General features: G+C 41.3%; 1 protein-coding gene across 1 annotated transcript in view; it reads left to right on the top strand.

Annotated features, from left to right (window-relative positions):
- The window catches only part of gars1 (glycyl-tRNA synthetase 1), a 28,903-nt gene extending 4,908 nt beyond the window's left edge, over nt 1-23,995 (top strand). The window contains exons 5-17 of the mRNA XM_047018119.1: nt 2,336-2,424; nt 3,246-3,322; nt 3,421-3,566; nt 3,651-3,800; nt 3,977-4,139; nt 13,703-13,867; nt 13,960-14,067; nt 22,132-22,277; nt 22,387-22,472; nt 22,554-22,663; nt 22,747-22,840; nt 23,133-23,323; nt 23,452-23,995. Coding sequence (XP_046874075.1) covers nt 2,336-2,424; nt 3,246-3,322; nt 3,421-3,566; nt 3,651-3,800; nt 3,977-4,139; nt 13,703-13,867; nt 13,960-14,067; nt 22,132-22,277; nt 22,387-22,472; nt 22,554-22,663; nt 22,747-22,840; nt 23,133-23,323; nt 23,452-23,577 — 1,651 coding nt within the window. The 3' untranslated portion in view covers nt 23,578-23,995. The remainder of the gene's footprint in view (nt 1-2,335; nt 2,425-3,245; nt 3,323-3,420; nt 3,567-3,650; nt 3,801-3,976; nt 4,140-13,702; nt 13,868-13,959; nt 14,068-22,131; nt 22,278-22,386; nt 22,473-22,553; nt 22,664-22,746; nt 22,841-23,132; nt 23,324-23,451) is intronic.
- Nucleotides 23,996-24,638: the final 643 nt, after the last annotated feature.

Raw genomic sequence — 24,638 nt, 5'->3', positions numbered from 1 at the left:
AGAATTTTGTTTTCTCATGGTCTGAGAGTCCTTCAGGTGCCTTTTGGAAAACTCCAGGCAGGCTGTCATGTGCCTTTTTACTAAGGAGTGGCTTCCGTCTGGCCACTCTACCATACAGGCCTGATTGGTGGATTGCTGCAGAGATGGTTGTCCTTATGGAAGGTTCTCTGTTCACAGAGCAACGCTGGAGCTCTGTCAGATTGACCATGGGATTCTTGGTCACCTCTCTTACTAAGGCCCTTCTCCCCCGATCGCTCAGTTTGGCCGGACGGCTAACTCGAGGAAGAGTCCTGGGGCCTCATGCAAAATGGATTGCGCAGCTTTCATACCAGAAGATGGCGTACGGCCAAAACTCAAAGTACCTACGCACAGAAATATTCACATGTATAAAACCGGTCGTACGCCAGATCCTGCTCAACTTTCCTTTATAAATCACAATCAACGTGAGATTGAACAAGCCACTGACCCCGCCTTGCCTCCTCCCATAAATGAATATGCGGATGGACTATAAATGAGCTCCTTTCTTTGTCTGAATTACCGTATTTCTTTGAATAAACGCCGCACCAAAAATGAACATTATTTAATAAACGCCGCAGGGTTTATTTGAAGAAATACGGTAAAATGACTAATCACGCAAAAAAAAATCACAGACTGAGATTGAGGTTCTGACAACAGAGATGGAGGCGAGAAAATGTGTCATGTTTGGCGGCTTGTTATCAGGTATTAGCGACAAAAGAAAGTTGGCGGAGTGGAAAACTCACTATTTACGCCCTTTCTTGTTTTTAACCTGTTGCACTTTGAGATTTAGCTCAATGTAAAGTACATTACAAATAAAATCAGTATTATACGGCCAAAAATGCTGTGGGTTCGGAGAACCGCACCATGGCAGAAATTAAGAAGAAATGGTCTGATGTAAAACTTTAAATTAAGAAACGAGTGGTGGCGCATTGTAACAGCATGGCAGCTATAGGGTTAGAGTGACATGCATTTCCTGAGTGATTTTGTCGTTCGTTTGACACCCTCAAGTTTAACAGAAGTTAAGTGGTGGCGGATTAAACACAAAGCTATATAACATTTCCTGTTTTGGGTTTTGGCATTTTGATGTGATCATCCACATTAATGATCAAACTTTTATTTTTATGTTTTTTGAATAGTCAACGTCATAAACATAGTAGTGGAAACTTTATTTTGTAATGTTTAGTGAGTTTTGGCACTTCAGTTAGAATTCGCCATGTTTCAGAGCCAGACAACACTTTCTGTGACGGCCCGCACATTCTCACGTCAAGTATATCTTTATGCATCACAAAGTGTGCGTGAAAACCAGCGTACGCAAGCTTTTTGTGCGTACGCAACGTTTATACGAAGCCCCTGGTGATTCCAGACTTCTTCCATTTACGCAGGATGGAGGCTACTGTGCTCCTTGGGACCTTCAGAGTGCTGCAGACATTTTTCTGTACCCTTCCCCAGATCTGTGCCTGTGCTCTGACATGCACTGTGAACTGTGCAACTTTATTTAGATCGATGTGTGCCTTTCCAAATCATGTCCAATCAACTGAATTTACCGCAGCTGGACTTCAATCCAGTTGTAGAAGCATCTCAAGGATGATCAGTGGAAACAGGATGCAGTTGAGCAAAATTGAGCGTCATGGCAACGGCTGTGAATACCTATGTACATGTGATTATTTTTGTTTTTAATAGATTTGCAAAATTTTCAACACTTTTTTTTCAAAATATCATTACAGGGTGTTGTGTAGAATTGAGAAATATTGAATTTAATCAATTATGAAATACGGCTGTAACAACAAAGTGAAAACTTTCTGAATGCACTGTAGCTCACCCAATGTCACCTGTCATTTTTTCCACTCGTTAGTATTGCTTCCTCTGTCATTTGCCTTCTCCTGGGTTTAATCTTGCATCATGCACGCATCTGACCACTCTTCATAAACACCCTTCTAGCCAGTTAAACCACAAAAACGTCAGATGTGTTGTGTGGATCGTACCACAAAATGTTGTCTCCTTTTTTCCACGATGTGTGAATTGCAGGGATTGTATTGATTTTAAAAACAATGATTCATGCTAGAGTCAAATGCTGGTTAATGTTGTTAGAGGGCATAGTAATTACATTGTTCTGAAATGGGTTGGGAATTCCTAGTGGTTCCGGGAGACAGCTGGACTGTCCTGATCTATGGGTTTAAATTGACAGACACATATCAAACTGCAATTAAGGCATGGGAGCTTTAAGTTCATAGCCCAGTGGCATCTCAACAGCCTAATTATTGTAAAAACATTAAATAAGAATCAGTGGCGTCAAATGTATTTTTTTTTATTATAACAGGACTTCAGGGCATGTGGATAAGTTTGCTGACTACATGGTAAAAGATGTAAAAAATGGAGAGTGCTTCCGAGCTGACCACCTTCTCAAAGGTAAGCTATTTTTAAACTGATAAATAATTGGATGTATGTAGAATAAATTAATTTTTTGTATTGTCCTGGCTGACACAGGTCAGCCTCTGCAGTTGGAACAAACAAGCCCCCTCTTTCTCAACGTGTCATCATCCGTCATCACACATTGTCCGTCGTCTTGACAAGGTCATAAAAATTCGGTCACACTAGTGCACAGTGCCCATGATGCAGTCAGTGATTAAGATGTCAGTGAAACACACATACAGATTACTTGCACTACAGTGCATAATGCCCATGATAAAATTGGTGGAGCACACAAATATCTAGAATTATAGATGGTGCAGTGCCCTTGATGCATAAACAATGGTGGTGATATGAAACAGGAGCATAGGTTTGATTTGAGCTTTGCTAGGGACATCAATAGTTCACTTGAGCGCACAGTAGCATGCAACCAAGTTTGAGCAGAATTTTTTTTTTTTGAGCTATATGTATTACAAAATTATGTTTCACTCTGCAATTTTTGGTAGGGACAATTTGTGTTTTCGTAGCTTTGGTAGTGACATGCACCGAATAAATTATATGCCCAGCGCCGTTCCAGAGAGTACTGAAAATCTGCGCTTTTCAGAAAAAAATCATTTTCTTTTGCATTGAAAGCCTCGTCCAAAAGCTCCTTCTCCTTTACAAAAAAACCTAACTAATTTTAAGGATTGGCAGGGGCTTGTCACTGTTCATTCGAATATAATCAAAGTTGATTCTTCCATATCTGCCACCAGTTCCCAGTGGAGCGTTAAAAGGTAGATTTAAATCTAATCAAGTGTTTTTTTCCCCATCACCAAACTCAGCCCATATCCAGAAACTGATGTCTGACAAAAAGTGTCAAGATTCAAAAAAGTCTGAAATGGAAGATGTCATCACTCAGGTTTGCAACTAACACCAATATCGCCTGCAAATATACAACCGACTACGTGTGTGTAGGAAGTCCAATTTATTGACAAAGAAGTACAATTCTCTTTTCAGATGGACAACTACACCCAACTAGAACTGACAGACCTCTTTGTGAAGTACAATGTCAAATCCCCCACCACAGGAAATGACCTAACCCCCCCCATCTCCTTTAACCTCATGTTCCAGACATCTATTGGGCCAGGAGGGAACATGACTGGGTAAGGTGCAAGTTTGATGCTGCATAACTTTACACCTTTCAGTACCTTTTAGTTTTTCTCTAAATAGTGACTGAATACTTGCAGCTATCTGAGGCCTGAAACTGCACAGGGAATTTTCCTCAACTTCAAGCGACTTTTGGAGTTTAACCAGGGCAAGCTTCCATTTGCTGCTGCTCAGATTGGAAACTCATTTAGGAATGAGATCTCACCCCGTTCTGGACTCATACGTGTCAGGTGAGGGATGCAGTGACTCAGTAACAAGTGGAGGGTATATCTGACAATTTTAAGTCATAATTTTCTCTGGTTGATGTGTCTTGGTATGCAGTTTTGGAAGTTGATCATCGAAAATATTATGTAAAGGTTAAAGATTGCGGAAGTAACCAGCTGATCCTATAATATCTTACCCACAGAGAGTTTACCATGGCTGAGATTGAGCACTTTGTGGATCCAACTGAGAAGATCCACCCGAAGTTCCCCAATGTGGCTGACCTTGACATAATGCTATACTCTTCAAAGGCCCAGACCAGCGGCCAGTCTGCCCACATTATGAAACTGGGGGATGCTGTAGAGCAGGTCAGTAAACTTTTAATAATTAATGTTACTATAAACAGACAATGGGATAATTAGTCAGTGTCACTGTCGGTATGTCAAAGTTTGCCACAGCCAACCAACAGAGGGCAGTGAAATGGCAGTAAATTGCAAAACAAAATAGAACAGTAAAAATAGCAAATATTACAATATAGTGTTGAGTGCTGGTGGATATTTAAACTTTTAATTTAAGTTTAATGTTGTTGATTGAGAAGCCTGACGGCATGGGGGAAGAAACCTGAGCGGTGCCTGGATGCTCCGGTAGCACTCAAAGCCTAGGTGGCTGTAGTCTAGGGCTGTACAATATGACAAATCTCATATTCTGATATAGGTCCTTTCATATCCCAATAATGATGCATATCACAATGTAGCACATTTTCTGAAATTCAATGAATAAATAGTCTGTACAAAAGGACTACATGGAGAGGCGAATTTCTTATTAAATTTGTATTATATAGGCTACTTGACAAATGTATCTTGTCAAGGCTCAAAATTGCTACCAGTCTCACTCTCCTGAAACGTATTCTGTATGACCTCAAAATATATCTGGGAGCATTTGAGCGAGTGCAAATAGTTGTTGTGGTGCAATTGTTCGTTTCTCTACAAAATGCTCGCTAATTACTACACAGTAAGTGCCTACTGTGAGCTGATAGTGACCGTTCCAACGTTACATAATCTTTTACTAATTACTAACGTAATCTTTACATTCTTAACTTTTCTCTTGCACAATCTATATTTTTAGGTTAGATTGTAAATTATGGCTACCTATATTTTATTTTTTATTCCCCTTAGTATTAGCTAGACCCCCCTTAGTATTAGCTAGACTTTGCTCCTTTTGTATTGTTAGTCCACATATTTAAGTTTCAATATTCCTATATGTTTAATGTATGCACCTCCCTGCCAAAGTAAATTCCTCGTTTGTGCAAACGTTCATGGCAAATAAAATCTATTCTGATTCTTAATGAAGATTTTAGATAATAATTTTAGTTAATATTACCTGTCAATCACTCCCTTCCTTTCACTGTGTCCTTTGTCACGTGACAGGGAGTTAACTCACTGTGGTTACAAATCTGGATAGGTTGTGAAGGTTAGAAGTTGACCGTATATACTTTGTGACACATCTACGTCTACGGGTAGTGTAATGAACAGGAATTTGAAGAAAACACATGCTAGCTATGAATATGTTCTTGGTAGAATATAATTTAAATAGGGTGATGCTTATCAGAAGAGGTGATCCGGGCCCCGTCGCCCTTCCTCGGTGGACTCCCGCAGGTAGATTCCCTGTCTTTGTTCTACCAAGTCTTTGTGCGCAGAGGCTGCCAGACGAGGCAGAGACAAATACAACGCCCCCAATTACTGTCAAACAAAAGGCGTCTCGAATACCCTGAAACCGAAACTGACTCACTGGCTAGCTGCTCTTTGACCAGTGTATACTAGTTATCTAACTGCCCTCCCTTAAGCTCTACCTATGAGACTAAGTTTTAGCTAAACACAATTTAAACAACAGCCTTGATTACTCGCAGTCAATACGGCGGTCCCGGTGTAGCATAATTGCCTATTTAATTATTGTTTTCATTTGTGTGATTGCGTGCTGTGTCCTGTAGTATTCTGGTTCCAATGATGAATCACTTTCAAGTTAACATGCTATATTTGTCCATGTGTTTTTTGCTTTTATTTAATATAATTTTGTCCAATGCATCGTTTTATTTAACACAGTAATAGGCTTAGCGTTATTGCACTCGGTTTATAGCTTGGGGTCTACGTCTCAAGTTGCAGCATTGGGGGGGAAATCTAACCTGGCTGCCAGCCCAACTTCTCCCCGCCCCCAAAACAATTTGGTTGGGAAGTTGGGTCTGGAGGGTCTCGTATTGGGGACCAACTACAGAAAACCAGAATCTGGGCGAACCAATGAAATTGCCAGGGCGGGCTTTATACGATGATGGACAGATGATCAACAGTAACGTAATCACCCACGTCACAAAAGAGCGCTTAAGTTGAATTCTTTTTGAACAAACATGGCTACCGCTGGAGATCTGGGATGTTATGATTCTGCCATAGTCTGTTTTAGAAGACATCGACAGCGCATTAATTTTGAAAGAGTAACAGAGAGACGCAATCAAGGCATTTGTCGATGGAAAATATGTTTTTGCCGTCCTTCCTACGGGATTCGGTAAAAGTTTAATTTATCAGCTGGCCCCGATGGTCGCGAAGAAGATGGGACACAATGAAAACCCAGTGGCCATTGTGGTTTCTCCTTTTTTTTTGTGGAGTTGTAATCATAAACGGAGAACTTGTTCGTATATGCATTGCCATTTATTGTTTCGCTCAAAAAGGTTGACCGTGTGAACAAGTACTCCCCCTACCCTTAAATTAATTTTACAACACCGGCAAAAATCGTTTGTATTCATTCTTCAAGCATACAGTGCCCTCCAAAAGTATTGGAACAGTGAGGCCAATTCCTTTATTTTTGCTGTAGACTGAAAACATTTGGGCTTGACATCAAACGATGAATGTGAAACCAGAGATCAACGTTTCAGCTTTTATTTCCAGGTATTTACATCAGGATCTGATGCACAAATTAGAAAATATCGCCTTTTTGTTCGAACCCACCCATTTGTCACGTGAGCAAAAGTATTGGAACATATGACTGACAGGTGTGTTTTGTTGCCCAGGTGTGTCCTATTACATACATTATTCAATCAATAAATACCACTGAATGTCTACACTCAGGTTCAGATTGGGTAAGATAGGTTTTGTCTATGCAGACTGTATTCAGAGGTGAAAACAACATGAAAACCGGAGCGCTGTCTTTGGGTGAAAAACAAGCAATTGTGAGTCTTAGAGAAGATGGAAAATCAATCAGAGCCATTGCAGAAACATTGGCCATAGCCAGTACAACCATTTGGAATGTCCTGAAGAAGAAGAAAACTACTGCTGTACTAAGTAACAGACGTCGAACAGGTAGACCAAGGAAAACATCAGCAGTTGATGACAGAAACATTGTGAGAGCTGTAAAGAAAGACCCTAAAACAACTGTTAGTGAGATCAGCAACAACCTCCAGATGGCAGGAGTGAAGGTATCACTATCTACTGTTCGCAGAAGACTTCATGAACAAAAGTACAAGGGCTACACCAGAAGATGCAAACCACTCATTAGCAAGAAGAATAGGAAGGCCAGGCTGGAATTTGCCAAAAAGTACAGAGATGAACCTCAAAAATTCTGGGACAAAGTTTTATGGACTGATGAGACAAAGATTAACTTTTACCAAAGTGATGGAAAGGCTAAAGTTTGGAGAAAGAAAGGAACTGCTCATGATCCCAAACACACAAGCTCATCTGTGAAACACGGTGGAGGTAATGTCATGGCTTGGGCTTGCATGGCTTCTTCTAGGACGGGCTCATTAATCTTCATTGAGGATGTAACACATGATGGCAGCAGCAAAATGAACTCGGAAGTCTACAGAAACATTTTGTCTGCCAATTTAAGGAAAGATGCAACCAAACTGATTGGCAGAGCCTTCATCATGCAGCAAGATAACGACCCAAAACACACTGCCAAAACAACAAAGGAGTTCATCAGGGGCAAGAAATGGAAGGTATTAGACTGGCCAAGTCAATCTCCAGACTTAAACCCTATAGAGCATGCATTTTACCTGCTTAAGAGGAGACTGAAGGGAGGAACCCCACAAAACAAACAACAACTGAAAGAGGCTGCAGTGAAAGCCTGGGAAAGCATCAAAAAGGAAGAATGCAAAAGTTTGGTGACGTCAATGGGTCACAGACTTGCTGCAGTTATTGAAAGCAAAGGATTTGCAACTAAATATTAAGTCTTATTCACTTAAATATGTTTTAAGTATATCTGTTCCAATACTTTTGCTCACATGACAAATGGGTGGATTCAAACAAAATGTGATATTTTCTTAGTTGTGCATCAGATCCTGATGTAAATACCTGGAAATAAAAGCTGAAACGTTGATCTCTGGTCTCACGTTCATTATTTGATGTCAAGCCCAAATGTTTTCAGTCTACAGCAAAAATAAAGGAATTCGCCTCACTGTTCCAATACTTTTGGAGGGCACTGTACTTCAAGTCTGCTTGCAGTTTAGTTCTATTGACAACAACTATGCGGCACTTAACATACGTCCTATACTCTGTTGCTCTAATTGGTTGTAGATCTATCCAATTGAGCGAAGAGGCATTTGTTTTCCAGGCTCGTTTGAAACACGCCCCGTAGTCAAAGCCCAATGGAGAGTTCTCAGACTCATATTCTGACTAGAATTATGAGTATGACAACGTCAGGCTAGGGGAAATCATTATGCTCAATAGATTTATCATGCAGGTGTTTTCTTTATTGAGGCCTAACTCTTATTTATTCTAATAGCTTAACAGTAACAATTCTTCACGGCTTGAAATTAACTTTATTTGGTGGCACTGGTGCTCCCAGCTTTAAAAAGTTAAGTGCACCAGCAAACATTTAGGAGCACCCACCGAATAATAAGAAGCACCACAACAAAAAATGTTGGCGTATTTATTTTGCGCGCTTGTTATCTCTCGGTCACATGACAACAGAGCGTGGTGACAAGGAGTGACTGACTGGCTAATGTTAGCCAATCTAAAATGTGCTTTAAGATTTAGTTGAAATGGTTATGTAACGTTGGATAGAAAGGTGGACTGGTCACTCTTATCAGCACACAGCAGGCACATACTGTGCAATAGGCTAATTAGCAAGCGTTTTGTAAAGAAATTAAAACAAGTCGCACCATAACGATTTGCACTCGCACAAATGCTCTCAAATATATTCTGAGTTTGCACAGACACCGTTTTGGGAACATATGCAACCAAAATGGTTGCAATTTCAAGCCCTGTTCTTGTCAGAATGTTTAGGGTTCATGTCAGGCTCAGTGTTTCCCACACAGACTAATTTGTGGCGGTGCGCCACAGAATCAACACCGGCCGCCACATATTGCATTTCGTTAAAGTTTTTAACACTATTTAGGGTAAAACACGCAGCGTATTTGTTCAGCTGCATTTCCTTTCCCTGCTTTCCCTCTGTTTCTCTGTCACGTGTCTTTCTCACATACATACAGTCACAACGTCAGCACACGTTAGCAACGATGCATACATACGCCGTTCTAGTAAGACAGACAGCTATATCAGCGAGCCTACAGCATTAGTGCCGTAGCTAAAGATCTAGGAAAGTTCAGGCTACTTTTCGCTAGGTACCTACGAACATGTCTTAATTGAAGGTTCCCCTTCATTCTTTTGGTTAGAAGTCTCAGGAGCTAACTACTTAACCGGCGTCATGGAGCCGACCAGTTAAATTAAGTTATTTAGGACTAGCGTTGCTACCTGCCATAGTTGTTGATTTTGTGATGGTATGATTCATGTTGGATTAATATTTAATATAATAAAGTCCTGTGTAACGAATTATTAACGAAGGAATTATTTTGAACCCCTCCCGGCCACAAATGGGAAACACTGCAGGCTAATTACATAACGGAACTGCAGCAGCATTTAAAACATGTATACTATCCAGATATCTGGAAAAAATTATTATGGATACTATTCAAACAGTGAAATCATGTACAATTTCCATATGTGGAATTCTACATCACAATTTTTGTGATATATGCTACGTCTCTGGCTCTGGGGAGGTTGTATTATACTTCTGTCACAGTAATGCAAAGCTCTTTTATTATTAAGGTTGAGTTTGTAATAGGTACATATGGCACTAGACCAGACCTGGGCTTTTGTACGGCCCACGGTCCACACCCGGCCCTTTGGCTGTCCCAGTGTGGCCCATGTGAGGTAAATTAAAAGTAAATATGTTGTGCGGTAGGAAATCTGTAGTCTTGAAAGACCATAGTGATTAGGCGATTTACGTATGTGTGCTTACGCAGCCTCACTGACAGTAGACAGCGAGTTAGCTGTTGGTTAACCCTCAAATGTCCTCTCAAGGTTAAAAAATGAAAGGTTTAACAAGACATGGACATTCAAGTCTAAGTATCTTTTTACTGAAGGCAAAGCTGTGTGCTTAGTTTGTGGAGAAATAGATCGCTGTGTTGAAGGATTACAATTTGAATTGGCACTACGGGACTAAACACACGGACCAATACAAGAACTTGACTGATGCAGATTGGGTGCGGGCCGCTGATGGTTTGTTAGTTAAGCTGCAGACCCTGATAGTCAGCTGTCCTTCGCATATCTACCTTAGACATTCAACCAGACTTCAATGCAATTGTTCAAGCCCAAGACGGACTGGATTTTTCTCACTGTCTAAGAAAAACTGAACTTAACTGGAAAACAACAAAAGCACTTATTGCTTTTGATCTTATGTATTTTAGTGAAGGTTTAAAGGTATGTTCAAAAAGATTTATGAAACTTTGGACATATTTTCATAGATAAAAATGTACAGTTATTTCTTAAAAAAAAAATATATATATATATATATCCGTCATCTACCGCTTGTCCGGGGGTCGGGTCGCGGGGGCAGCGATCTAAGCAGGGAGGCCCAGGCTTCCCTCTCCCCGGCCACTTCCACCAGCTCTTCCTGGGGGACCCCGAGGCGTTCCCAGGCCAGCCGAGAGACATAGTCCCTCCAGCGTGTCCTGGGTCTTCCCGGGGCCTCTTCCCAGTGGGACGTGCCCAGAACACCTCACCAGGGAGGCGTCCAGGAGGCATTCTTATCAGATGCCCGAGCCACCTCAGCTGGCTCCTCTTAACGCGGAGGAGTTCTACTCTGAGCCCCTCCCGGATGACCGAGCATCGACTGGTAAATAGAGAGCTTCGCCTTTCGACTCTGCTCCTTCTTCACCCCGACGGACCGATGCACAGCCCGCATCACTGCGGACGCCGCACCGATCCGCCTGTCGATCTCGCACTCCATTCTTCCCTCACTCGTGAACAAGACCCCGAGATACTTGAACATCCTCCGCTTGGGACAAGATCTCCTCCCCGACCCGGAGATGGCACTCCACCCTTTTCCGGTCGATAACCATGGCCTCAGATTTGGAGGTGCTGATTCGCATCCCAGCCGCTTCACATTCGGTTGCGAACCGCTCCAGTGAGAGCTGAAGGTCGCGGCCCGATGAAGCCAACAGGACCACATCACCGGGCGGACCTCATCCACCCCAGGGGCCCTGCCACCGCGGAGCTTTTCAAACACCTCGGCGACCTCAGCCCCCGGGATAGAAGGCCCCCCCCCCCCCGATGTCCCCAGACTCTTCCTCCACGTCGGAAAGCGTGTTGGTGGAATTAAGGAGGTCTTCGAAGTATTCCTTCCACCAATCCAGGACGTCCCCCGTCGAGGTCAGCAGCGCACCATCCCCACCGTATACAGTGTTGACAGAGCACTGCTTCCCCCTCCTGAGTCGCCGGATGGTGGTCCAGAACTTTTTTTGAAGCCGTTTGGAATTCATTCGCCATAGCCTCGCCAAACTCCTTCCATGCCCGGGTTTTTGCCTCCGCGACAGCCAAAGCCGCGTTCCGCTTGGCCTGCCGGTACACATCAGCTGCCTCTGGAGTCCTACCTGCCAATAAAGTCCGATAGGCCTCCTTCAGCTTGACGGCATCCCTCACCTCCGGAGTCCACCACCGGGTTCGAGGGTTACCGCCACGACATGCTTCGACCGCCTTGCGGCCGCAGCTCCGGTCAGCTGCTTCAACAATGGAGGCCCGGAACATGGCCCATTCGGACTCAATGAACAATTCGAACTGAGACCTCGGGTGTCCTGGTGCCAGGTGCATATATGGACACCCTTATGCTTGAACATGGTGTTCGTTATGGACAAGCCGTGTCTAGCACAGAAGTCCAACAACAAAACACCGCTCGGGTTCAGATTGGGGGTGCCGTTCCTTCCAATCACGCCCCTCCAGGTCGCACTGTCATTGCCCACATGAGCATTGAAGTCCCCCAGGAGGACGAGGGAATCCCCAGGAGGAGCGCTTTCCAGCACCCCCCCCAGAGACTCCAGAAAGGGTGGGTACTCTGAGCTGCCGTTTGGTGCGTAAGCACAAACAGTGAGGACCCGTCCCCCCACCCGAAAGCGGAGGGAGGCTACCCTTTCGTCCACCGGGGTGAGCCCCAATGTACAGGTGCCGAACCGAGGGGAAACAAGTATTCCCACCCCAGCTCGACACCTCTCACCAAGGGCAACTCCAGAGTAGAAAAGAGTCCAGCCCCTCTCAAGGAGACTGGTTCCGGAGCCTATGCTGTGCGTCGAGACGAGGCCGACTATATCTAGCCGGAATCTCTCTACCTCGCGCACCAGCTCAGGCTCCTTTCCCGCCAGCGAGGTGACGTTACACGTCCCTAAAGCTAGCTTCTGCAGCCGAGGATCGGACCGCCAAGGCCCCCGCCTTCGGCCGCTGTCCGTCTCACAATGCACCCGATCCCCATGACCCCTCCTGCGGATGGTGAGCCCACTGGAAGAGGGTCTCACGTTGTCTCTTCGGGCTGTGCACGACCGGGCTCCGTGGGAAAAGGCCCGGCCACCAGGCGCTCGCCATCGAGCCCCACCCCCGGGCCTGGCTCCAGGGGGGGGCCCCCGGTGACCCGCTTCCGGGCAGGGGCAACTGAGAACCATTGTTATTTTTCTTCATGGTAGGTTTTTGAGCCACGCTTTGTCTGGTCCTTCGCCTGGAACCTGTTTGCCTTGGGTGACCTTACCAGGGGCATAAAGCCCCCGACAACAGCTTCCAGGATCACTAGGACACGCAAACCCCTCCACCACGGTAAGGTGGTGACTCAGGGAGGTGTGTGTGTGTGCACATATATATATATACATACAGTGGGGTCATTGGTGTGTGTGTGTGTGTGTATATATATATATGTATATATATGTGTGTGTATATATATATATATATATATATATATATATAAAAGATTTTTGAAATGTTACCTTAAACTTTGTACCAACTCTTTAGTAGAAGTGTTAAGGAAAAATCCTTTCCCTTCCTAATAATCTATGGGTCGTCCTCATTATCAGGGTTTAGCATTAGCACCCACAAATTGCATGTAGAATTCGGCTGTGGCGTGTAACACAGTCACTCGTACCAGCCATTTGAGGGTGGCATTCTATATATGTGTTTATTTTTACGTTTTATTGTAGTCTTCTCAAAAGATATCTGAGAAACTCATTGCAATGTGAGTGACACTTCGAGCTACTACCCTACAACTCCCAAGAGCTTTACCTACACAGTGTTTAATTCTTATTCATTTGGGTTAAGCCTATTGCCTTGCGCTTGCACTCCAGTGACTAATGGTGTGAACAAGATAAGCTAATATGACAGGTGGGTAGAGAGCAAAAGAGTGGCTGGAGAGCAAAGGAGTTAGTCAAGCGCTGCTCATGATACACTGAGCCTTACAACCACAGAGCTCAATGTTGAAACACAATAATGCATGTTTTTACAGAGATCTGGCACAATTTAAACCTCAGAGGACAAAGTAGACTTCAAGAAATGCTGAAAGGATATAAAACACTATTTAACCTAGGTCTATGTTGTTGTGCAGCAAGTCTCTTTAAAAGTATTCTCTCCATCTATTTTAGGAAATCATCAATAACTCCGTCCTGGGATACTTCATTGGCAGAATCTACCTTTACCTGATAAAAGTTGGCGTGGCAAAAGACAAGCTTCGCTTCCGCCAGCATATGGACAACGAGATGGCCCATTATGCTTGTGATTGCTGGGATGCAGAGACCAAAACGTCTTACGTAGGTCACTCTGTAGAAGTCCAGTATTTAGGTCTTGTGTTGACCTTGTGGTAAGATGTTGACCTATTCTCCCATAACTGTGTTAATTGCAGGGCTGGATTGAGATTGTGGGCTGTGCTGATCGCTCATGCTATGATCTTAAATGCCATGCACGGGCTACCAAGGTCCCTCTAGCTGCAGAGAAACCCCTCAAAGAACCCATATCCTTTCGAACTCTTATTACACAAGTTGCACAAGATCAGTGTTTCCTCTTCGCTATTTCAGGAGCAATAATGTACATGCAATTCAGAATCTGCCATAGGGGAAAAAAGGTGATGTTAAGGTTCTCAAGTTTTCCTTCATTTTCCAAATTAATGAATTATGATTGGAAGATATACTGTGCATTAAGAGAAAATGTATTTTCCAAGGAGATAATTGTCATGTCTTCTGTATAGTGTTAAATCAAAATGTATTGGCCAAGACTAAACTAAATACATTTATTTTATCCAAATGATAGAATGGTTACTGAAAAAATGTGACCAAATATAATTATTATTTAACACTAGAAATTAAACACTATCTACTACAACTAGCCTGACAGATAATTTAGAATAGCCTAAGTTTCGTTCCCTTTACATCTACAGACTAAATAGGTTAATGTTGGGTACTGCATTGTGCACAGGATTTCTTTTTTTTGTTGAACTGGTAACTCAACAGTTCCTTCCAAAGGTGTAGCTTACTCAAATCCAGTTACCCAACATTCCAAGCATTCCATTCTGATAGGCCCAAGAATACCGTATTTCTTTGATTAATCGCTGCGGTGTTTATAACACAATGATCATTTTTGTGGCAGTGTTTATTCGAGGCAGCATTTATTCGAGGGCGGCGTTTAATATAGGTGTGATTGACTTTTTTGGGGATATTTCACACTGTTCCTTAAGGTCTCTGAATAGGGTATATAACATTGGTTGGGGGCTGAAAATTGCCCGGGTGCTGTTCTATGCCACATGATACATCCAATGAAATTTTCCAGGGAAAAAATGCTACACTGCAGAAAATGACTTGTAAAAAAAATATCAAATAATGAGCAAAATGTTCTTTTAACAAGCACAATTATCTGCCAGTGCAGCAAGATAATCACATTTGTTAAGATTTCTTGAAATAAGAAAAAGATTTCTTGAAATAAGAAAAAGATTTCTTGAAACAAGAAAAAAAAATCCATAAAGACTGCTCAAAATCTCAATATAGGCTTGGACCACTTGTTTTGAGCATTCTTGTTAAGATTTGTTGACTCATTTTAAGATATTTATTTAATTTTTTCAGTAAATAAGAACTTGAGTACAAACCAGGTTAAGGCAAATTTGCTCAAAATAAGTCGAGAGAGGATGAAAACCAGATGACAATTCTTGTTTTAAGTACATTGAGAATCTCATAATAAGTAGATAATTCTTATATAAGGAAGACTTGTTAAGAGAAATTATCCTGTTCCTGGCAGCCATTAAATCTAAAAGTCTCTCCATTCCTTGCAGGGCAGAATTCCGAGCCCCTCCCCTTGCAAAACTTTAAACATTGTAGTTGTCTTTGCTTAACATGATCAGTGCACTGAATCTCTGTAGCTAAATATTACAATTAACTAATTACTGTATTAGTACTTGGATAGTTTTTCACTAAAACACACTTATTAGTAATGACAACTCAAAAGTTTGATTTCAACACGGAAATATTTTGTTTATTTGCTCAAACCAGAAAATATGGTATACTAAAATAAAAACATTGCAACAAACTTTGCAGCCTCAAAAACAAAAAAGGTCAAAGACATGAAACATGGTTATCTAGCCAAGGTGATCTATATGATCATCTATATGTTATCTAGCCAATAAAGGCATGGTGATGGGGTGTAGCATGGGCCATCATAATTCAGACCATGATTCGTCATTAGACTCATTAACGATCACTGCAAAAGATCTGCATTTCCTGTGCAGAGACGGGAGAACCTAGCAGAACAACCATCTCTCCAGCTCTCCATCGCAGCCATAGCCCACCTGAGAGGTCACGACAGTTAGCCAGACTCGTTAGATCAGAAAGGTATATTAACATCGCATCGTTTGAGTATCGTAAGAGTCGAGACTTCAGGACCCCGGGTTCTGGACTGGATGGAGTGCTACAGAGATGGCGTTCTGCTAGGTTCTCCTGTCTGCACCAGAACAACAGCGATTGTCTCCTATGTATGCACAGGAACACTGAAGCTATGTAAGAGTGTCTCTTTTAGTACAGGTTTACTGTGCAACACTAGTTCACTCCAATGTTAATACTTAGCTATAAAAATAGCATTTGCGCTGACCCACAGCAGAGTTAGCTAATAGTTCATCCTAAATTTGGAGCTGGCAAAAACCTACACATTTGTATGTATAATTTGAACAGTACTTGCTACGAATCTTTAGCTGAGGCAACATACTCTATGTTCCTATTTCACCGACGCCAGCTGCAATTTCACCGTAGCCTATATTTTCATTGATTATGTTTAATATATTTAGGAATTAATAGACTTATGCTCATTCTAAGGAATTGTAATGAATACATTTTGAGAAAATGAACGAACTTGACAACAAACTTAAACAGTCTTCTGGACAGATGCTGATACTTATAAGATATTTCCTTATTCTCACTGTTATCAAGGACAAAGTATACGTGCAGTTCATCAGGGATTTAATTTAGATATCTCATATCCTTTATGCTCCTATTCTGGTTGGTTTACAACGAGTGATGCTGCGGAGCAAAGACCCCACAGCATTTACTGAATGAAGGTGGAGACATGAAATAAAAACATAAATAAGTCTATTGAGTCTACACAACACTGTTTTTAACAGATTGACGAGATTTCATTAGAAATTATTACGTTAGTCGTTTCCACTTCTGTTGTCGAAGCAAACAGGATCGCCTTAGGTGGGTAACGTTAGCACTACAGCTTAGCAAACAAACTATTGTGATTCAACTCAGCTTCAGTTAGCTCTAGCTATCTTGCTGAAAAATTGATCTGGACAAACATGCATCTTGAATTGTAGTTTACATGACAACACAGGTTATTTATTTGAATGAAAGTCAGGAACATGAAATAACGTTAGCCCTATTGCCATTAAACTAGGCTAAATCATCACACATTATACCCTGCTCTTGTTAGCAAGCTAAACAAGTTTACATGCCTACACAACAGCCAGATAGCGGAAACACCTAGACTGTAGGCTACAGTCAAGGTGTTTCCGCTATCTAGCTGTTCTTGCATTCCTTGCAAATCAGCGTTTATAAAAAGCAGATGAGCTAGAGTCTAGCTAACATTGTCTAGACCATAGACATAATAAAGAGTAGACGATGCATCCACCGCTACTGGCGCTGACGAGCCGTGGGGCAGCCATCTTGGAAAGGTGCAACACTAGTTCACTCCAATGTTAATACTTAGCTATAAAAATAGCATTTGCGCTGACCCACAGCAGAGTTAGCTAATAGTTCATCCTAAATTTGGAGCTGGCAAAAACCTACACATTTGTATGTATAATTTGAACAGTACTTGCTACGAATCTTTAGCTGAGGCAACATACTCTATGTTCCTATTTCACCGACGCCAGCTGCAAATTAGCCACCCTAGCTGAGGCATCGACCATATGAGATTTAGCTAGCTATCAAACTAGACGAAAATGTTTTCAATCATGACGGAATTACTGGATTTTTTTATTCAAATCAATTAAGTACGGTATTAACGGCACAAGTAAAACATAAGTACGCACAGAGATTACTAGCAGCTAAATTGGATGACTGCAGCAGATGGTTTACCGTTACAGAGCAAAAGTCACGATCCTGAGAGGCAGTGCTGAGGTGAAAAGGTGGAGAAGAGAAACGGTAGGGAAAGCGCAAAATCTGACGTCATTTCCACCTCAAAACTATTTCACTTCCTAAAAATTGCATGTAAACCAACCTCATACGAGTTTTGAATCTTGCTTGTTGCACAGCTAGCCATATTTAAAACAATATAGTAGCCTATATTTTCATTGATTATGTTTAATATAATAATCAAAGTTAATTATCAATCAAAGTTGATTATGTAATCAGAAGGTTGCCGGATCGATTCCCCGCAATGCCAAATGACATTGTGTCCTTGGGCAAGGCACTTCACCCTACTTGCCTCAGAGGGGGGGAATGTCCCTGTACTTACTGTAAGTCGCTCTGGATAAGAGCGTCTGCTAAATGACTAAATGTAAATGTAGCTATGATACAGGACATGGTTATTATTTTCACAAAATACAACCAATAGTATGGTAATGTTAAATCTCACTTGTGAAAGGTAATCCCCCGAGCCCTGTTTGCGATTGTCTGCCGATTTGAGCAGGAATATGCCGCACAGTACTGGCATCTTGTCTATTCTGATGCTAAGCAACGAGGAACTTGACCTTTCCAAGATGGCGGCTGCATTTCTCGCGCCCAGCAGCCAATGCGGCGTCTACTCTTTATTATGTCTATGGTCTAGACGGTCATGGCTGATGTTTGTCTATACCGTAGCGTAGAAGATCCCTGTGCAGTTCGACCCTCGACACATTTGCACAAACCATTTCACCAAGGACGGTTTTGAAAACCTTGAACAATGTAAAGCAGGATACGCTGTTGCTGAAAAGAGGTGCGTTATGTATACCTTATGTTCATCACAACCGCAAGCTGTAGTATAATTTTGTCGGTAAGTTATTAGCAATGCTAACATATCCTGAATCTAGCAGCTGCCTTTCTCCAGTTCTTTCAAATAGATAATCTTGACAGGCGTTAGCCAGAACACTAATAGTCTATTGCAATTTTTTTGAAAGCTTCCCTTTTAATGCTGATTATAGCTAGTCTAGCTAGAGTCATTTGCTAAGAAAGGTATATTGATGTGTTTAGAAACATATTTAGCATTCTACCTATGCTACATGCATGAGACGTTAGCATTCCTTATAGGCTAACTGTTAGCGACAAAATCATACTGACAGCTTGCGTTTGTGATGAGCATACGGTTGAAACGGCACCTCTTTTCAACAACAGCGGTTTAGCAAATCCTTCTTTAAATTGTCCCCAGTTTTCGAAAATGTCCTTGGTAAAATGGCCCGAGCAAATTAATACTTTAGCCTCGTACTTAATAGGGATATTCCCATAGATAAACATCAGACATGCCTGTCTAGTGTCTTGTTCTTTGGGCAGATGGTGAAAAGTGTCAGGATTCCCGCTACAGCCTGGAACACTGCATTTACCGCGCTACATTTTCAATATCTAGAAAACGTATCAACTTTCTTATTTGTAATTCCTGTGGAAGTACAGAGCAGCACGCAGTTAGCAAAAAAGTGTCGGAGATTTACGTAACTTCAGTTTATGTTCCTGGACCAGAAAACCCGAGGGCGGGTAAATGTAAATTTTGGGACGTGACAAAGTCAATGCTGCAACTTGTGGTGTTACAAGTTGCACTGTTCCAAAAGCTAGCGTTTGCAAGTTGCTGTTTCTAAATTGTAGTGAGAAGTTACATTTTGATAGGAAACAGGTTTCAATGGACTTTGAGGTTCACTGTATGTCTATTTTACACACAACTGTCAATTTTCAACTATAACAAGGTAAAATCTGTTATGCAATCAAGCGCCCCTTTGATTAGAGAGATTTAGTGTATTGTAGCTGCAGTGCGGCCATAGACAAACAAAGAATACACAAGGAGGTCAAACTTAGCCTAATGTAGCCTAAAATTTAAGCTGCACGTGTTTACATTGTGTAGAAATCTGAAGCAGCATGCCGAAACGTTCTTGCACTTTAGCTTTCAAACAGAAAGCTGTGTAGAAAGCACTCACCAGCAGCAACAGATCTGTACCAGGCGAACTTTGGGGGTTGATGAAAGGCGAATTTGCGAGTGGTGAAGTCAGGTACCTCGCTATATTGTAGGCTACATGTAATTGTCGCAATTACATTATAATAATAATGTATAAATATAGCTGCAAGCAGCGATGCGGGTTCCTCCGCAAAATGGCAAAATATTTTACAAATTTACATTGTACAAGGTCAAGAGTTGGACAACAACAGAGCAAAACTACTTCATGTTGGGCAAACTACAATAGGCTGAATGGGGATTTGAACTCATGAGCATAAGGTTACAAGGCAGCCTCTCTATCCTCTCTGCTACACACCAACTGTTGAGAATGTATGAGTAGAAAGGGCAGAGTATTAGCTTTGGTCAGCTTTGGGACAAAGGTTAAGAAGCGGTTGACATTTCAAAGTGGAATGCATGAAATTGCGCATGGTATTTCATAATGATGTCATCCTGTTTAACTAAACAGATATTCAAATTTAAGACAGGCTAAAAGACTGCGGCTGGATTCATACCTGCAACCTTATACTTTGCAGGTCACTGACCCAGTCCATTGAGCTATTCTCAGTGTTGGATATTGTTGTGTTCAGTTACTGCTACCAACCCAACTTTGAGAATAGATTAACGGCAATATGTTTTTATCGCCCGATAAGTCTCACGTTAACGCAGCACGTTAACGCCGATAACGGCCCACCACTAGTAATTATGATATACGCTGATATTAAGCTAGTACATATACTTTCGTAAACAGTAGTCTGCTATTTCACTGAGGCATAGCATCATGTCATTTGCCTTGGTTTCCCAAAACATACGACAGCTGTCTGGGATACATGTGTTTTCAATCGTTAAAATAAACATTCCTCACAAATTTGCTTTAGGATTTATTATGACAGATTACAAGTAAACAATTTGTTTGTGAAATGATCATTACCATGTGGTTTTAAGTCCCAGATTTGTTTTACAATTGGTGAAACTATCTGACTACTAACTTGAACTTCAATGCCACAGCCTAAACGTTGTCAATCTGTTCATGAATGTCTTCTCTACAGGGCAGTGAAAACGGCTAACATTTCCCAGTACTGTAGGTAGGGATTTATGTCTTACGAGTGCCCTTTTTAGACTAGCTAGTACATTCAGTGTTACAAAACTGCCCTACGCTCTATCTAGGTAGTTAGCTTTCCACAGGAATTTCTCTCCCATCTGCAGCACTAAAAAGATATGGACAGATAAGGAAAAATTGTGCTTTGTTTTCGCTCATCCGCTTCCATATCGTTGAAACGTAGGCCCATATCTACGAATGTGTGGACTCAAATATACAGTACCAGTACTAATAACGTACTGAACATAAAGAAGAAAAAAATAATTCCGGCGCTTTCAAACAACCCCCAGCAGTGACTGACCTTAGTGACAGGTGGGGGGATTTGTAGGGTTTATTAGTTGTAGGCTATCTATGTTGCTTCCAACTTTTGTTCACAACCTAGTCATTTGGAGCAGATAAACATCTTAAAACCTGCAGGGTTACAGCAGACCCAAGGATCAGGATTGAGAGAGGCTGATATAAAGGGAGTATGAGAGAAGTTGACAAATTAGAATGTGCTTTTCCCTACTTAAAACATGGATAGCAGATGTTATCAGATGAGCGCCAAGTCTTCAGACCAGGGATGTAGTTGCTGTCAAGTATCGCTTCCAGTAAACTTATTAACCAGTTTTCCAAAAATAAATTTCAAGCTTATTTACGTTGTTGGAGGCATATTTTCAGTTTGCATATGGAATAGGGATTCCAGCTGAGATACTGCCAGTGAAAACAGTGTTAGAATCAGCTTGTTTCAAAGTAGGTTCTTAATGAATGAATGCAAAATGAGTAAATGCTTAAAAATATCACTAGAAGGGAAAAACTTCAGGGGAAGATTAAGTCACATAGGTTAGGACTGGGTTTTTTTACACAGGATTGCCCAATTTCTTAGTTTTCATGCAACTGTTTCAACTGTGAGACCGCCACGGACCAAACAGACTATCACCATCCCCTCTTGCAGGGTATGAGAATAATCTCAGGGAAGTGAGAAGAGAACACAGTTTCATTATACACTTATTATTTTAAAGTGTAAATGAGCAGCAACAAATGTAAATCTATGTAACCTTCATAAATAATAAGTATGCATTTAAATTACCGGAATATTACTTGAACAATTTAAGTTTAAAAAACGCACCCATCTGCAACGGAAGCACACCTCACAATTTCTCCAGAAATTTTACCCCCTGTAGTTGAGATTACTTTTGTTACCCGGTATTTCCTTAAATAGAAACCGATTTAACTACCAGGGAAATGCATTAATTTTGATGTCTTTACCGATGAAGATTCTTTTTCAGGTATTTTTTGGTGAACTGTGTTCAAAGTTTGCAGTCCTTCTCCTTAACCATTTTGCACAAAGTTATAAATGTGGTCCAGTTTGAGACAAACAAAGGGGCCATTGGCAAGGCCTACAAGAAAGATGCTAAGCTAGCTATGGAGTACCTGGCTATTTGTGACGAGTGCTACATCACAGAGCAGGAGCAGTTGCTCACAGAAAATGGGTGAATTTTGAGCTGCATGACGTGGGGGTATATTTTATGTGTAATAGTAAAGCCACTGTGTAACATATACAGGATTGCTAATGGCATGAAACCATCTACTTCTCTATAGAGAGTTCACCATTGAGACAGCTGGCAAGTCTTTCAAACTCACCAAGGACATGGTCAGTGTAAAGAGGTTCCAGAAGACCCTGCATGGTGAGAATGTAGCCTGATCTTTGTGTGATGATAGATCCATAATCCTTCGGGCTGTACTGAAATTTGCTTGTCTCTTAACAGTTGAAGAAGTCGTTCCCAATGTAATTGAGCCCTCTTTTGGCATCGGAAGAATCATGTACTCCATCTTTGAACACACATTCAAAGTCAGAGAGGGAGACGAACAGAGAACGGTAGGAGTATGGCTAATAATTGCTGATGTAGTTAAAATCATGACCATCTCTTTATATTTACCTCCCTCTACTCTCTCCTTCAGTTTTTCAGCTTCCCTGCTACTGTAGCTCCATACAAATGCTCCATCCTTCCTTTGAGCCAAAACCCGGAATTCATGCCTTTCGTTCGTGAACTATGTACGTACTAGACAAAATTGTACAAAATACTTTTTTGGGGTCAAAGAAAGTGGGACATAAGAACATGAAAAATAAAATGAGGGGAAAAAGTCAATTAAATTGATTTACAACTTTTGCATACTTAACTGCCAGTCAAAGCTAGAATCACGTTAGACCAGTGGGAAGAGGAATGTCTAGAGCGTAGCCTTTAAAGTAAAAATGTTTGCTGTCAGTATATTCATTCTATTTTTGGCAGACTAGTGTTATATATGAGTTGACTGCATGTGCACACTCTCTCTGTCTCTTTCTGAAGCTGAAGCCATGACAAAAAACGCTGTGTCCTACAAAGTGGATGACTCATCAGGATCCATCGGTAGGCGTTATGCCAGGACAGACGAAATTGGAGTAGCTTTTGGCATCACCATTGATTTTGACACAGTGAATAAAACTCCTCATACCGCCACCCTGAGGGACCGGGATTCAATGAGACAAATTAGAGCAGAGGTATAATACAATCTCTGACAAAAAAAATATAGACTTCCTATTACCAATTTTTAAGGGTTTTATAATCCACACATTGAAATACAAAAAGCGGATGGAATGTTATTAAAATGAATTTCTCTGCCTCCTAGGTCAATAAATTACCAGGCATTGTGCGTGACTTGGCCAACAATACTAAAACCTGGGCAGAAGTGGAAAGCAAGTATCCTATTTTTGAGGGTCAGGAGACCAGCAAGAAGGACACAGTCGAGGATTAAACCCCTGACTTTGTCTGCCAATTGCTCCAAGAAAATCCAGACGTTTCTACATTTTCATCCATAGGAACAATGATATTGCCACTAATTTGAGAAACAATTGCTCTTCATGAATTGTCTTTATGTTATAAACAAATGTGCATGAATTTCACAACAAATATTGTATAATCATTGTACATAATGATGATTAAAGACAAATTACCTTTATAGACACATTTACCCATGTGCTGGAGGTATGTTCAAAAAGCTTAAAAATAGAGAAATGTGGTTGTAAAGAGCAGAAGATGAAAATGCCAGTCTATGGGCACGCTGAAAAATATGAAAACATTTCAATTTATTAAACTGAACCGGTTCTTACTAGACATAATCTGTCTATATTATCTTGCTCGTAACCATGTTATTAAAGTGATTCTTGCAGGTTGACCAGTTTGATCTCTTAGAAGCTTTGTCTAGAGAATTCAACAAATGATCTGCCTCGGGCATTGTGTACAAGTTTTGACAATCTAAAATTAATTTGTCTCATTATGAAGAATTTAGTTAAATCTACAATAATGACAATCCTTAAAGCTGGTGTAGGCAAGTTTTGCCAAGGTAGCTATTTTATATGGTGGCCCAGAAGAACAAAACACACCCACTAATATGAGTAGATCCCCCAAATGAAAACACTCTCCATTGATCGACAGAAGTACGAAATGCAATAATGACAGGTACATGCACCAGGACAGTTGTTTGGCCATCGAAGCATGTAGCAAGTACTTATGCAATTGCATGTTAAACGTAAAAATCAATAGCCAAACAACTATCCTGGTCCACGTAACTCTGTCATTATGGCATTTCATTAGCCTGATGTTGTCATACTCATAATTCTAGTCAGAATATTAGTCTGAAAACTCTCCGTTGGGCTGTGACTACGGGGCGTGTTTCAACCGAACTCGTAAAACAAATGCCTCTTCGCTCAATTGGATAGACCTACAACCAATCAGAGCAACGTAATATGTTGTTTGTTGAAAACGAATTCAACGCAAGCGCTCTTTCGTGACGTTGTTGATTACGTTACTGTTGAT

Source organism: Hypomesus transpacificus, unplaced genomic scaffold (assembly GCF_021917145.1).
Source record: "Hypomesus transpacificus isolate Combined female unplaced genomic scaffold, fHypTra1 scaffold_91, whole genome shotgun sequence".
Lineage (NCBI taxonomy): Eukaryota > Metazoa > Chordata > Actinopteri > Osmeriformes > Osmeridae > Hypomesus > Hypomesus transpacificus.
The sequence above is the reverse complement of the archived record's forward strand: the minus strand, read 5'-3'. Positions and strand labels throughout refer to the sequence as shown.